We start from the raw sequence: 13,890 nt of genomic DNA on the forward strand, positions 1-13,890 counted from the left end.
CCTGTCTAAATGATTTATAGTCAATTAGACTGAATTTCATTATGGCAAAATGGATAAAGAAGAAGGAAGTTCCCATCTGTTTGCTTGCTTTCATCCTTTAAAAGGTTTTGCAAGTTAAACAAAACAACCAGCCCCAAAACTATTATCATCAGTTCTCAAGATGCTTCCAGTCCAGTACATCTGAACCACACTAAAGCACTAAGGCCTGCTGCAAAGCTTACTGAAGCTGATCAAGAGACTTTCATTGACTTCAGCATGTTTCAGCTCAGGCCCTTAAAACACACATTAAAGAAAGAGGATCCCAGGAGCTTAGTTTCTATCAAGGCTTGATCCTGCTAACACACATATTGATACCCCTGCTCAGGTGAACATTCCCTTTGAAGGCTTTTACATGCTTAAATGTTTGTAGGGTAAAGGCTCAGTGGGTGGGTGTGAGCGAGTGATAGAAAGTGAATGAATGAAACAGTAAAGAGCATGAGTTGGTCCAAATACCTTGCTGACTAGAGGACTGTACTCATGCAAGCAGAGTTCAGTAAGTAAGCACTTTTCACACTGGTGAGCCATAGCCGGCTGCAGCTAATGAAAATAAACTTTAGGGACATCAAGTAGTAGGCCTTATATATTACATAACTGCCACTACTTTCCAAGTAGAAATTGTCAAGTGATTTTCCGCTCCTCAAAACACATCACTTTAATGCTAATATATTCTGATTGTAAATTTTTTCCCTGTCTTACTGCTGAGCAATAGCTCAAAAAACAAACTAGACCAAACAGGGTGTTTACATTTTTCTTTGCAATCTGAAATGTGAGACAAAATGATGCTGTGTCAGGGTAGTAAGTTAGGCCTTGACTTAATAAGAATGAGCAGGGCTGCAGCAGCCTCTGTGACTGGGTTCCAGTGCAAAGATCAGGGCCCTATTCAGGGAAAATTAATAATGTAAGCAAATGGACTCAAGGAATGTTTTACTTTTGATGACTAGAAGAAATGCCATAGTAAACTGAAAGAGTGAATTCCTGACCCTGCTGCAGTCAATGGGAGTGTTGCTATTGGTGTGGATGGAGCCAATATTTATTTCATGGATACTAGCAGAGGCCCTAATCCTGAAAAACTGCACATATGCTTAACTCTATGTAGATGGCTAGTCCCAGCAAGCTCAAGGGGTCTACTCAGATGCAGAAAGGAAGGCAAGTGCAGATGAAAGGTCAGCTCCAGATCCACAAGAGATGTAGGTGCTGCAACACTGAGTATCACAGTGCATTAGCTTCTAGGCACTTACCTCCTGTAGTGAAATTCATGGCTCTGAGTTAGGCTCTTAGGGTTCCTACACAATGCATGGGGAGATTTAAGGATGGGATGCACAAGAAACAGCACAGAAAGTGGGTAGCTGCCTAAGCTGTCCAGTAATGAAATGCTAAAGCAGTGGTGCTCAACCACTGCCCCACGAAGCCTTGTCATTTTTCCCATGGGTTTGGAAGTTTGATGGTGGGGGAGCAGTGGAAGTGCAAATAACCAAACTGCTGCTAAACTTCTGGACCTGTGAGGAGCCCCATGATCTGGATAATGTGGTACTGTGCGCTAGATTGGGTCACTCTGGAGCCAGAGTAAAGTCACATGGAGTCACTCTGCAGCCAAATCCAAGCATGTGGGATCCAGCCTGTGGATCAAGCCCACACCATTCATTTAGCCCACGGGGTTGGAAGGTCGGGCACAACTGTACTCAAGAGTCATACTCCCTCTTGCACATGCTCTCCTTCTTACATTAGCTCAGTGACTCTTGCATTTTTTTCTATGCGCTATTACAAATTCAACAAGAACAATGGAGAATACCCAGTAGTCCAGAATACCCAGTGGCTTGGTGGGTAGGGTACTCTTATCGGCGATGTGGCTTTGGATCCCCTATGGTAGATGCGGCAATTGAACTCAAGTCTCCCATTTTCTGGATAAATGCTCTAGCTCCTAGGCTGTCATATAAAAGGATGTGGGGGTGGAACTACTACCCCCTCTAGCTGCATTAAAAGAAGCTTTGTGCTGTCTGCGTACATTAGGCCTACTCTGAGAATGCCTACCAGACATAATCCTTCAGGAGAACTGGGTTGAGGACCATCTGCTTTCTGCAGTGTTGTGTGGTCTTGATGTGAGTTGGTCATAGAGCAGTGCTGGGAATGTACAAAAGCTCTGTACATATGGGGGCTTTAAAGTCAAATGGGGAGGGACTTGAGTTTAGACACCTCCAGGGATAGGTGGCAGGTCAGTGGGGGTCTTTTGGATCACAATTGTGGACTGAAGAAGCTAAAGTCCTATGCTAGTTGTGCTAATTGCCCAAATTCAAAGTCTTTTGTGAATTTGAGCTCAGGGTCTAAGTAATTACCCAGTTCAATGAGGTTTTGCACTTTAGGGACAGCTTGGTTTAGTTAAGATAGGAAGCCTGGGTTCTGTCCTCTGCTGTTAACAGTGTGTGTCCTTTTAAGCAACTCTTTGTTTTTTGTGTCTGAACTCACCCACTTATCAAATGGGATTAATATTACCCATCCACACAAAGCACTTTAAGAGTCTTGGAGGGAAGGCATGGTAGGAAATTGTTAAATGAAATAAAGGAAAACATTTCCATTGAGCTCAGTGGTACCTGATCAGCCATAATAACAGTAACTTTTGTCAAAGAAAAAAAGCCATTGTCATGAAGATCTCAGTCTGGTAAGCACTTGCTGATGTGTAAGAGCTTTATGCAGACCAGTGAATACTAAATGTTTTGAACTATTGGACTGCTGTTAATTATCAACATTTCTTGTGGATTACCATGCAACCTTATCTTCAAATCTTTAATTGAGCACTGGGTGCGTCTATGCATTCATTAATGCACCATAGTTACTGCGCATTTAATTTAGTACTTCCTTAATGAAGTACTAACCGAATGCACAGTAACTACATTTACTGCGCAGTAGTGCCAGCACACATTTTTTTGTGACGGTTACTGTGCAGTAGCCTAATAACACTGCACAGTGACTTATTAGCATGGCTTTTGACTGGCACACTACTGTGCACTATTACTAGGCTACCACGCAGTAAGCGTCTTGTGTAGATGTACCGTGTGTGTGTGTGTGTGTGTGTGTGTGTGTGTGTTGGAGTGTCAGTACAGACCACCATTGGTCAGGGGACAACAATTTGGAAGCACTGTCTCACTTAAAAGTGTTTCAGGATAAACCCTAACCATGACGGGGGTTCTTGGGAGAGGTCTTTGTAACTCTGTAGTAGAATTAAGGCACTCACAGTAAATTGTTTGTGGTTCCTTCCTTCAGATCACCCAGCTAAAGATTGAAAACAATCCTTTTGCTAAAGGCTTTCGAGGCAGTGATGATATGGAGCTGCACAGAATGTCACGAATGCAAAGGTAAACTATTTTTAAATACCGCGTTGAACAATGTTATTGCCATCAGAACTATGTGCCTCTCACATAAGATGAAGTTATGCCGACCAGTTTAGATCTCAATCCTGCAAGCGCTTAGATACATGCTTATCTTCATGTTTTTTACTCAACTCAGAACTACTCCCGTGTGTAAAGTTACTCGCATGTGCAAATGTTTCACAGGCTCAAGGTTTTACTAGCTATGCAAATTGTATCTGTAGACAACAAATAATGTTTGTGAGCCTGCAAGCTGTTTAGCATGTGAGTAACAACTTAAATGGACAAATGTCCCTTTGTATAGCCTGCTCATGTGAACTCGTACCCAGGAGTGCCAAAAGATATTATAAGAACACTAATTAGTCTTATCCTAAGTCATCTGTGATAATTAGAATGTGTTCTGGGTAGCCCTATCACACACCTTTTCTAACAGCTATACAGAACCTAGCATGTGGCATAAATATTTTTTCCAGCACACAAAAAAATGAAATAACTCTCCCCCACATATCTCCACCTCTATTTATGAATATCCCAACATTTTTATGTTAAATTACCCTGTAGGTTTGGTCCATGGAAAGACATGAAAGTTTATATTTATTACAATTTTTCCCCGGTGGGTGAAACACTGAAGACTATTAGAAGAACTTCATGCCATATGGAGATTATGGCATGTAGCCATGCTGAGCTGGTGCTAAAAATTATCTGGTATTTTAATGCAATCCTGTGGTCATAGTTGTTGACATGGAAAAAATATGCACAGAATTTAAACACACATATGCAAACGCACACACATGCACACAGAACTGGAGAGGTGAAAGGGTTAAAATACATAGAGTGGGTTTGGCAGCATATTTTCTGATGTTCAGTTTGGGTCCTAGATAACTTAAGTTATATCAGAAATAACTGTACTTTCACAAATAAGTTATTTTGAGGGAGAGTAGGACAAGAAATAAAGACCCAGTTCCATTCCATATTCTTGCTTCAGTGAAATATTAGTAAGGAGTATGCTTTGGCATTTGTGGTGTCTGCTTGTCTGTCTGTCTGTCTATCTACCATTTTTATGTATATAATGTGTTTGTGGTATAACAAAGTTGTTTTTGAAATGATGGACCAAATCTTGTTATACACATCAAAAATGTAGCTTGATATTTATTTAATTTGGCTACTTCAGTGTAGGAAAAATAGATTAAAATATTTTTTTTAAATTCATATGGCCCTTGTACTAGAATTTGGCAACTGAAGGCCATCTTGGTCCAATGATCAACTCAGTAGGAAATATAGCCATGGATATAAATAATAAATCATGTTAAAGCAAAGTCATGTTGACTTGGATGGCTGGAGATTCTGGAGACTGCTGACCATTCTGGAAGTCAATGAAATATCTGCTCCTTGGTGAGCAGCAGGGGTACACGGAGATACAGAGTGGGTAGATGGAGGGAAAGGGTTGTCTTTGAAAGTCATTGTTAGGCCACTGTCAGTATACACTGGGATCTTTGCAGATCTCAGGCACTTTCTGAGAAATCTCTCCCTCTGCATTGCTCCATGTGCTCCATGCAGCAATCACAGCATGGTAGGCTTTGTTGGTTTACTACTATTGTCTTCTGTACAGTTGCATGCACCTTGGTGAATCTTCACCTCCAATGGGAGCTGCAGAGTACACAGCAGAAGCTTATCCTGCCCAGAGCTGCTTTGATATACAAGGGATTGTAGTTTACAGATTCACTTCTTGTGGATTAGAGTATGCTGGGAGCTCTTCTGGGGTCCTTTCCTCAAGTACCTGGACTTGCTTACTTTTCCTTACCAGCCTGGAAGTCTAATGGATGTTTGTAGAGGCAGGAATTGCCAGCAGATGTACATGTGAGTTTGTGAGAACATTTTCCAGAGTTGCTTTCCCAACTGAACAGCACCTCTGTGGTTTGACCTACTCCCCATTTGCAGCAGAACCAAGATTATAAATATGCCCAAATTGAAGACTTCAGTCAATCCTGGGATGGTGTTAGCATCTTTAGTGGAATCATAGAAAACAGCGATACAAGATGCCTTGGGTGTATCGATACAAGATGTCTGCTGTGCAATTGACTAATTCACTGTGCAGTAAAAATCTCAGCATCTACTGCACTTGTAAATACAAGTACTATCCTGCTACGGAGTAAAAAACTCCACAGCAGTACACACGTAGACACTGGAGGGCTAGCTGGGGTACAAAGCTGCTTCAAGGCGGGGGCTGCCTGCTGGCTAGCTCCATGCTGAAGTACCCTTGTACCCCAGCCAGCTTGCTTGCAGCACACTGAGTTGCGGGGAACATGCCCAAGCTGGCAGGCCGACCCACAAGCCTCCTGACATCTGGGGATGCTCTGTCCTGGCTCAACATGCTGCTCATGAATAAACTGCGGAGCTTATTGCTCCAGAGTTTATTGCTCCAGGGTGCATGTTCAAACAGCACACCAGGAGCAATTATTCATGCACCACAATTGCACATGTAGACACGCCCCTCGAGTGGTCATCTAGTCCAGGGGGAGCCAACCTTTTTGGCAAGTATGCCACAAGTTAACTCCACCCTTTCCCCTAGTGCCACTCTGATACCCTTCCTCTGCCTAATCTGTGGCTCTGTTTTCTTCTTCTTTCTTTGTTCTCCCTGTTCAATTTGCTGCTTTTCTTTTTGCTTGCTGCCACTATACTGTCTGTCCCTTCACTTGTCTGCCACATGCCCCACACAAAGGCTGCCCATGCCATTTGTGGTTCATTTGCCACAGATTGGCCACCCCGATCTAGTCTATTTTGTTGCTCCAAAGCTGGTTCACCTATACACACACCATTCCTGATAGACACTTGTGTAACCTGCTCATAAAAAACTTCTAGTGATGAAGATTTCACAGCTTCCCTAGGTAATATATTCCAGTTCTTTGCTACTTTTGCTGTGAGAAAGACTTTCCTGATCTCAAGCATGAATCTCCCTTGTAATTAAAGTCCATTATGTTTTGTCCTATTCCTGGGGATGTGGGGAACAGTACAAAATGTTCCTCTTTTAAGTAACTTTTGACAGTTTTCACAATTATCCTGTGTCCTCCTCAGCCTTCTGGGACAAGAGAGAAGATAATTAACAGCAGATCATTTTCATCTGAAAAAATAGACTAGAATTGAGATCCAAATTCTAGTCAAAACTGGCTTCCAGTTTCTTTCTTTCCTCTCCATAAGCACATGGAACATCCATTAGTGGGCACTGCGTTGCATAAGCATTTTATGAGCACATACCTTCAGTCTGCAAGCTTCCATTTCTGAGACCAAATATACTGCTGTCTGATTAAGGAAAAAAAAGTGTGAAAGAGGTTGTGTGGGGGCATGTGTGTGTGTGGGATTCCTTGTTTGCATGTTTTGCTGATCTCTAAAATCAAATAGCGGAAATTTGTGTCATTGTCATGCCTAGAAATTTAAGGAGAAATGTTCCTTTCAGATTCATTTGTCATCTATCCCCATGAAAGGAATTGCTGCTAGATATTTTGTCCTGGATCTTGGACTACAATTCCCATCAGTGCCAATAGGAATCTGGCATGGAGATCAAGCACAGGATATGTGGCAGGGATCCACAGAGGGTGTAATTGATACGGAGAACTGAGAAAATCTTCATTGAGGATTCTAGAATAGACATTTCCCATTCATGCCAGCCAATGGAATTATATTAATACTTCATAACTATTCAGAATGATTTGGAGGGAGTGTAATGAAGAGTTAGATTTTAATGTTATATCTGTGACAGAAGGTAGGCGGAGGGACTTGTGAGTACTGTGCTACTACACAATAAAATGATCTAATTAACCCCTTTCTTACCTTGAACTTGATTTTTGCTCAGCACTTGTAGTTCTCATTGTCTTCAGGTAGGGTAATATCTATTCAGCACTTGTAGCTATCAGGCTTTAATTACTGTTCATCTAAATTCATCGGATTGTTTTGCGGTTTTGCATTTAAGAAACTCTTGTTTGGCAAGGCAGTTACATAAAAGCAAAGCTGTCAGGTCTTCATGATTTTATTGGATGCCACTTTGTGGCATATGTCATGAGGCATATACCAAAAATCAGTGGAAGAAGCAGCTTGCTATTATGTGCGTACTTTTTTCTTTAATGGAGACAAAGGGTCCTATTTGCTCTCACGGTGTAGCTCTACAGAGCTGAAAAAGGAAATTACTCTGGCTGTGGGTTAGGGTAACTGAAAACAGAATCTTGTTCAGAGTTTTGTGAGGTTTTTTTTAGCATATCAGGGCTTAGAGTTCACCTTTCAAAAATAGTTTACATGAAGAAATAGAGAGATGATGCCAGGCTTCCACAGGATGGAAATATATCAGGATATAAAATTAGTTCAGTGATTCAGATGTGGCACAATCGAGAAGCATATGCTGGTGCTGGGGAACTAGCTGTGTGAATCTGTGGATTCAGCAGTGCCTGTTCACAACAGCTCTGTAAGATCATGTCCATTATGTCTAATGCAATTGGGTTTCATTCTACTGGAAGTCACCGCTATAATCCTATCACTGCATTTCTATATTCATTTGGATTTTCCATGCTCTGTCACACAGAGAAATCTCACCAGCTCCATGCATCGCTTTACACATCCATGTTATAGCCTGTACTGGAGAGATACTATTTGGTCCTTACTCCAGCAGGCTGACCCTACTGGAAAGTTTCCTGGGTAAAGACAGAGTAAAAACTGAAGACCTGATTCATAGTCCATTAATTTCAATGGTATTTGAATCAGGTCCAAATTAGGGCTTTACGGGTTTGGTCCACAGGTATTACATCCTACATGCTCTGCATATCATAGGACAAGGGTCAGCCAATACCAGTTAGGGAGGCACAATCATTGATGCTTTCTCCGTTTCTCATGTGCTCATTGTTAGAAAGGAACTGTCCAACAGAACATCTCCAGAAGATTAATGGAGTGTCAATGAAAATTAATACCAACACTAATAGATAGCACCAAGGTCCCATCATACCTTCCCTGATCCTCCCATTCCCCAAGCACACTCTTGGTAACTTTGGGCACATCTACATGAGATGCTTAATACTCAGTAGATCAAGTCTACTGTGCATTAGTGCATCATGGCAAAAGCCATGCTAATGCACAGTAGAATTAGTTTACTGCACATTAAGCTTCACAAAAAGACCATGCGCTGGGGATACTGTGCAGTAGCACTGGCTACTGCACATTTAGTTAGTACCTCATATTAGAGGTACTAAACTTAATGTGCAGTAACAGCAATGCATTAATGCCCACTAAAGACTAAATATTTGCTAGGAGACTATGTGCCTAGATACATAATTTTCGAGAAGAGGGATATGCCCCCTTACACTTCAGCTTTTCATGATTCTGTTCACCCCCATCTCCAAATCTCCTGTTTCTTTGCGGCATATTTTTATTGAGTTGCTTTTCTTGCAACAGATGCTGCATATGGAAGCACTAATGATACCCATATTTGTCAAAACTGGTGTTATTATGCCACCAGGATAGGATAATGATGGAGACAGTGACAATGTAGAGATGGAGAAATCCCCTGCCATTCCTGTAGCTCATTATACTAGGTATACCATAGGGTATACTCATTTCTTTGGGGAAAGCCTGTGGGCACTAAGAGGAGGCATTTTGCATGACATCAGAGTCATCATGTAAGTCAGGGATTGTCAACCAGGGGGGAGTACCTGAGAAGGCCCTAGGGGGTACCTCCGGGTGGGTGGGGATGGAGTGCCGCCATGCACCATGCTGTGCTGCTGTGCAGCCACTGCTCGCCCGTTTGGATGCAGGGGGTGGGGAAATTCGCACATGGTGGCTGCTGCCACTCCGCATTTGGCCACGCGCCACCCTTCTACCCCGCTCTGCATCCAGTCACCAGGAGTATACTGCTCTGTGTCCAGCCACCAGTGGTACACTGATCCAAAAAGGTTGAAAACCCCTGATGTAAGTGAAGAAAGCATGCAATAGTTCCTTTCCTCCGACTTCTTCAGTAACATAGAATGTCCAAAATCGGATCCCCAAGACTGTCTCCCAAAATGGTTTCAGGGCACTTGTTTTTATTACATTGCACTGGAACATATACTAATAGATCAAAATGCTTACAAATTGTCAGTCTATGGTTTTTTAAAATTCAGGGTTGGTAAATTAATATCAGCGAGTTTCTGTGTCTTTCTCTTTCTGTTGGGTCTAGTCTCCATTCTCGTCTTCTCCCCTGTCCCTAGTAGTAAACAAAACATTGGCCTGAAATAAAATCAAACACCTTTATGTGAACTTTGCATATCTGGACATAAGTTCATACTCACTTCTGGCTCTGCAGTGTTGTATTAGCAGGTGTGGAATTGATAGAGAAATCAAAATACTGACAAGACAGTAGAAGAGTACTTTCTGTCTCTGTATGCCTGATAACCTTTTTGATAGGCATGCCCAAATTAAACCTGCACTCTGCCCAAGGGCCACTCTGATCTCTTTCTCCTGCCCAGTTTGTTGCTCTGCTTTCTGTTTCCTGCACAGTTCCTGCTGTGCTGCCTGCCCCCTCCCTTTTCTGCCATATGCCAAATACAGAAGCTGCCCATGCCTCTTGTGGCAGCTGTACTGCACGTTGGCCACCCCAGACCTAATAAAAGTTAAAGACTTGGAGGTAACCTCAGTGTCTGGGCCAACTTTCCCTAATTGTGCCTTTCTAATTGTGTAGGGCTGTGTACATGTGATAATTCAGTACACATTTCAGGCATAGTTACTGAACTTTCAGTTTATATCTTCAGAATATAGAAATTGTCATACTGCAGTGGTTCCCAAACTGTAGCCCATGGGCCACTGGTGATGCTCTGCAGGGTTCTGGTAAGTAGTCCATGGATTGCACCAACCTTCCACCCTTTTCAGTTGAAAGTTTGGTGAGACGAGGACATGGTAGTCCATGACAACTTTAGTGTCAGCAATGGTCTGTTGGTCCAAAAAGCTGAGAAATCCTGCCATACTAGAGCAGATCACATTAGATTTATCTGGTACTTACCTTGTTTCAGCAGTGGCCAGCACAAGATGATGCGGGGGAAATTATAAGAACTCCTGTGGTCAGCACAGATAGGACCATCTTTCCCCTAGATTAGGTCTCATCTAGGTGTCCAAGAGTTAAAAACTGACTTAAATAATAAAAAAGGACACTTAATAGCCCTTCCAGAATTTTATTATAATAAATTGCAATAATTCTGGATGGTCTTGATACACACTGCTTTGTGGCCTTCAGTGTAAGAGGTACTGTATAAAACCAAATTTTACTTAATGTTCTTCAGTTGGCTTTGCTTAGGATGAGTGGGAAGCAGATATTTTACAGTCATTAACATGACTTGATACCATATTGCAAAGTTCTATATTTATTCAATAGCAGTTTACCAAGTCAAATGATGTTGTCCCTAGTCCCCGGTGTGGCAAACCCTACACTATTCTGAAAATCCAACTGTACTCTTCCTACCTCCTAAATTCTTCAAAGTAATATAAATTCTGGGCCAGTCCTTTACCATGCAAATGATCTTCAGGCTTTTGTGAAGTGTTGCTTGTAGTACTGGTGAATCCTGAGCAGGTCGCAATGCTTGTGTCGGGTTTGAGAAGAGATAGATGTTACGAGAGTGATGCACTCTGTTAATTTCCAGCTGGTGGAACGGTCCTTAGGGCACCATACAGCAGATCTAAACTAGATTAGCTCCATGGCTGCTTTAACTTGCACTGCCTTCAGCTGTCCTAGGTTGAAGCCAGTGTAAACATGGCATAACATATTTTTCATTTCTCAACACTCCAGCTATCCCAAGCATGAATTTAGAGTAGTTGAGAATTGCAGTCTCTGAGCCAGACTTTGAAATGTTGGACTCTATAATCTGTATGTGTCCATGAATTTATATGTGTTCAATGCAGTGCATAAACTGGGCAGTGTCAGCACCAGGAGTACACATGATTTAAGTCCCACTTCACCACTATTTTGGAGATTTAAATGATAGGCAGACAGACCTTGGACTGGCTCTCTATACAGTAGGGAATTTCATCCTGAGTTTGCATGAAAGACATAAGCCAGGTGGTCTGCAAATGTGCACATGTCTTCAGGAAAACCCAGCTCTCTGCAGTCAGAACCTTGTTGACAATTCCCTGATGATGCAGGAGGCAGAATGAAGTGTAGATACAGTGATGACATATGCTGGCGGTTAAACAGGCAGATACAACCCAGAGATGCAGAGACATCAAAGTGAGATTTCCAGAGAATCACTCTTCTGATTTTCTTGATCAAGGAAGTCTACAGCACCTTGGAATAGAAACAGCACCATCTTTCCTCTGATTCTTCTTTCCTCTTGTCTCGCTTACATGTTTGTTTACCATTTCCCTGCCCCTCCGACAGTGATAAATTAAACAGGATATGGGTTGGTAAGCCAGACTAGCATTTTGGATTTTAAAAAGGTAGCAAATCCCAGTGAAATCAAAGCCAGCTCATTCATATGTTTTCCTTTGTTTCGCTCATGATCAGAGGCATTTTCTGTAATTTATAGAGAAAGCCCAATATGTCTTTGAGGAGCAGTTAGCTGTGAGAATGTGTTAAAATGCAACCTGATTTGACTTCATGTGATGAATGAACCCATAGTTGCCCCAGTCTGCAGCGACACTCTTGTACCACTAGCCAGGGAGTAGTGAAATATTTCAAAATTCTCCACTGATTGGCATAGAGCAGGCACCCTCATCTCCTTACCGCTTCTGCTGCTTTTGTTGAGGGCCAGGGGCCATGAAGGAAGACCTCTTCCTCCAGTCTCTCCTTCTTATCTTTCTCCTTCACCTTTTTGTCCTCTGTCCTTCTCTGTCAAGGAGGTACATTTCCACACAGCTTTGTAGAAATCCAGCCAATGGCTTTAGGAGAGGGAGTGTGGCCTTGTGGGTAGGGCACTAGACTGAGACTCAGTCTAGTGCCCTACCCACAAGGCCACACTTAATTCATGAGCTTAATTCACGAGTCTGCTTCAAGCTTCCTGTGTGATCTAGGGCAAGTAATTTAGTCTTTCTGGGTCTCAATTTACCATCTTTAAAATGGCCAAAGGTCTACAAGGTAAAGGCACACACAGTAAAGGCACACCAGTTTGTGTAGCAAGTAGCACACACGGGAGTGATGTGGCTAGCATTGCATCGAGCCACTTTTGTCTCCCAAGCCAACCAACGGGGTATCTATTTGTCACTAGGTCAACCATTGGGTAGGTTGCAGGAGTGGTGGTGTGGCACCCATTGATGCAAGACCAGAGCAATGCTTAAGGTTGCACCTCTGGTTCCCAGCAAGACACCTTATGTACTCTGCCACCCAGTCTGTAATATGGCAGTAAAATAAAATAATGCTCCCATCTGGTTGCCTTGGTCTGTCTGGTTTATTTAGACTGGAAGGTTTGTGTGGCAGAGATTGTCTCTCACTGTATTTCTACAGCTCCTAGCAGAGTGCAATTCCAGTCTTGGTTGGGGCTACAACATAGTCCTGTAATACATCAAACACGGTAACTAGATGTATATCATTAGCCCTATCAAGTGATGTAAGTAGGCTGGTGACACCACATCCCTCCTTGTAAATTCTTTCAATCTTTTTATATTACCATTCTTTAATGTGAAAAAATGTAACACGTTAATATCCTAATGTAAAAGTATAACCCCGGCATTCTGGCTTTAATGCAGTGATGTCCCATTGTTGCTCAAAAGGTTGAATATATTTGCCAGACCTATTCAGCCTTCCACATACTCCCAGCTGCTCATTATGCAGTTATTTTGAAAAACAAATTTCCTAGGCATGATGATCTCTCTGTGCCAGCAGTAAGTAAATGCTTTCATTCCATTAAACCTTAGCCTAGGATTACAACTGGCTATTTTTAGAACAGTGACTTTTAGGCACTGAAAAATATCTAATATATTTTTAAAGAGCAATCTGAAGTGATAGCTGTACACAGTGTACTAAGGGTACTCTGCAAGCAATATAAATGTTTCAAGATAACTATTGCTTTGGAAGGTGCCAGAGAAATCTCTTTGTTAGAACTCAGATACCCTGGTGAAGAATATGGTTGAAATATACCTCTGCATCTCTGCAGAAAGGCAAGTGGGCAAGAGGGAACAGTGGTGTTTTGTATAGACTTGGCCAGAAAATAGAGGTTTTTTTCCCACCAAAATAATGGAGAGGTTTTTTTGGGTATATATAAAAATAAAAATAGTTCAGCTGAACACTGAAGTAGTCAAAATTTGACTTGGCACTGTAGAGCACCAGAACTGTACTTTAGCACCTCTTGCTTCCACTCCCTTTGCAGAGCCTCCTGAGGGTCCATCTCCCAATGGTGGACCCTGGTTTTCTGCCCCTGTGAGGGGGGGTTGTGAATCACAGCAGCCACATGATCATGGTGCGTTATTCGGAAAACATCTCAGTGGGAAGCAGGAGGTATCTGAACTACCACTCCCACCCAGGCATTATACTGAATTTAAAAATAAATATAGTTCAGTT

General features: G+C 42.2%; 1 protein-coding gene across 9 annotated transcripts in view; it reads left to right on the forward strand.

Annotated features, from left to right (window-relative positions):
• The window catches only part of TBX5 (T-box transcription factor 5), a 92,364-nt gene that overhangs the window by 61,572 nt on the left and 16,902 nt on the right, over positions 1-13,890 (forward strand). For 8 of the 9 annotated variants that reach the window (XM_059713570.1, XM_059713568.1, XM_059713567.1 and 5 more), the window contains one exon: positions 3,295-3,386. In XM_059713570.1, the coding sequence (XP_059569553.1) occupies positions 3,295-3,386 (92 nt within the window). Of the gene's footprint in view, positions 1-3,294; positions 3,387-6,849; positions 7,014-13,890 lie in introns of those variants that run through there. The other variant, XM_059713571.1, reaches the window with a different exon arrangement.

Source organism: Alligator mississippiensis, chromosome 10 (assembly GCF_030867095.1).
Source record: "Alligator mississippiensis isolate rAllMis1 chromosome 10, rAllMis1, whole genome shotgun sequence".
Lineage (NCBI taxonomy): Eukaryota > Metazoa > Chordata > Crocodylia > Alligatoridae > Alligator > Alligator mississippiensis.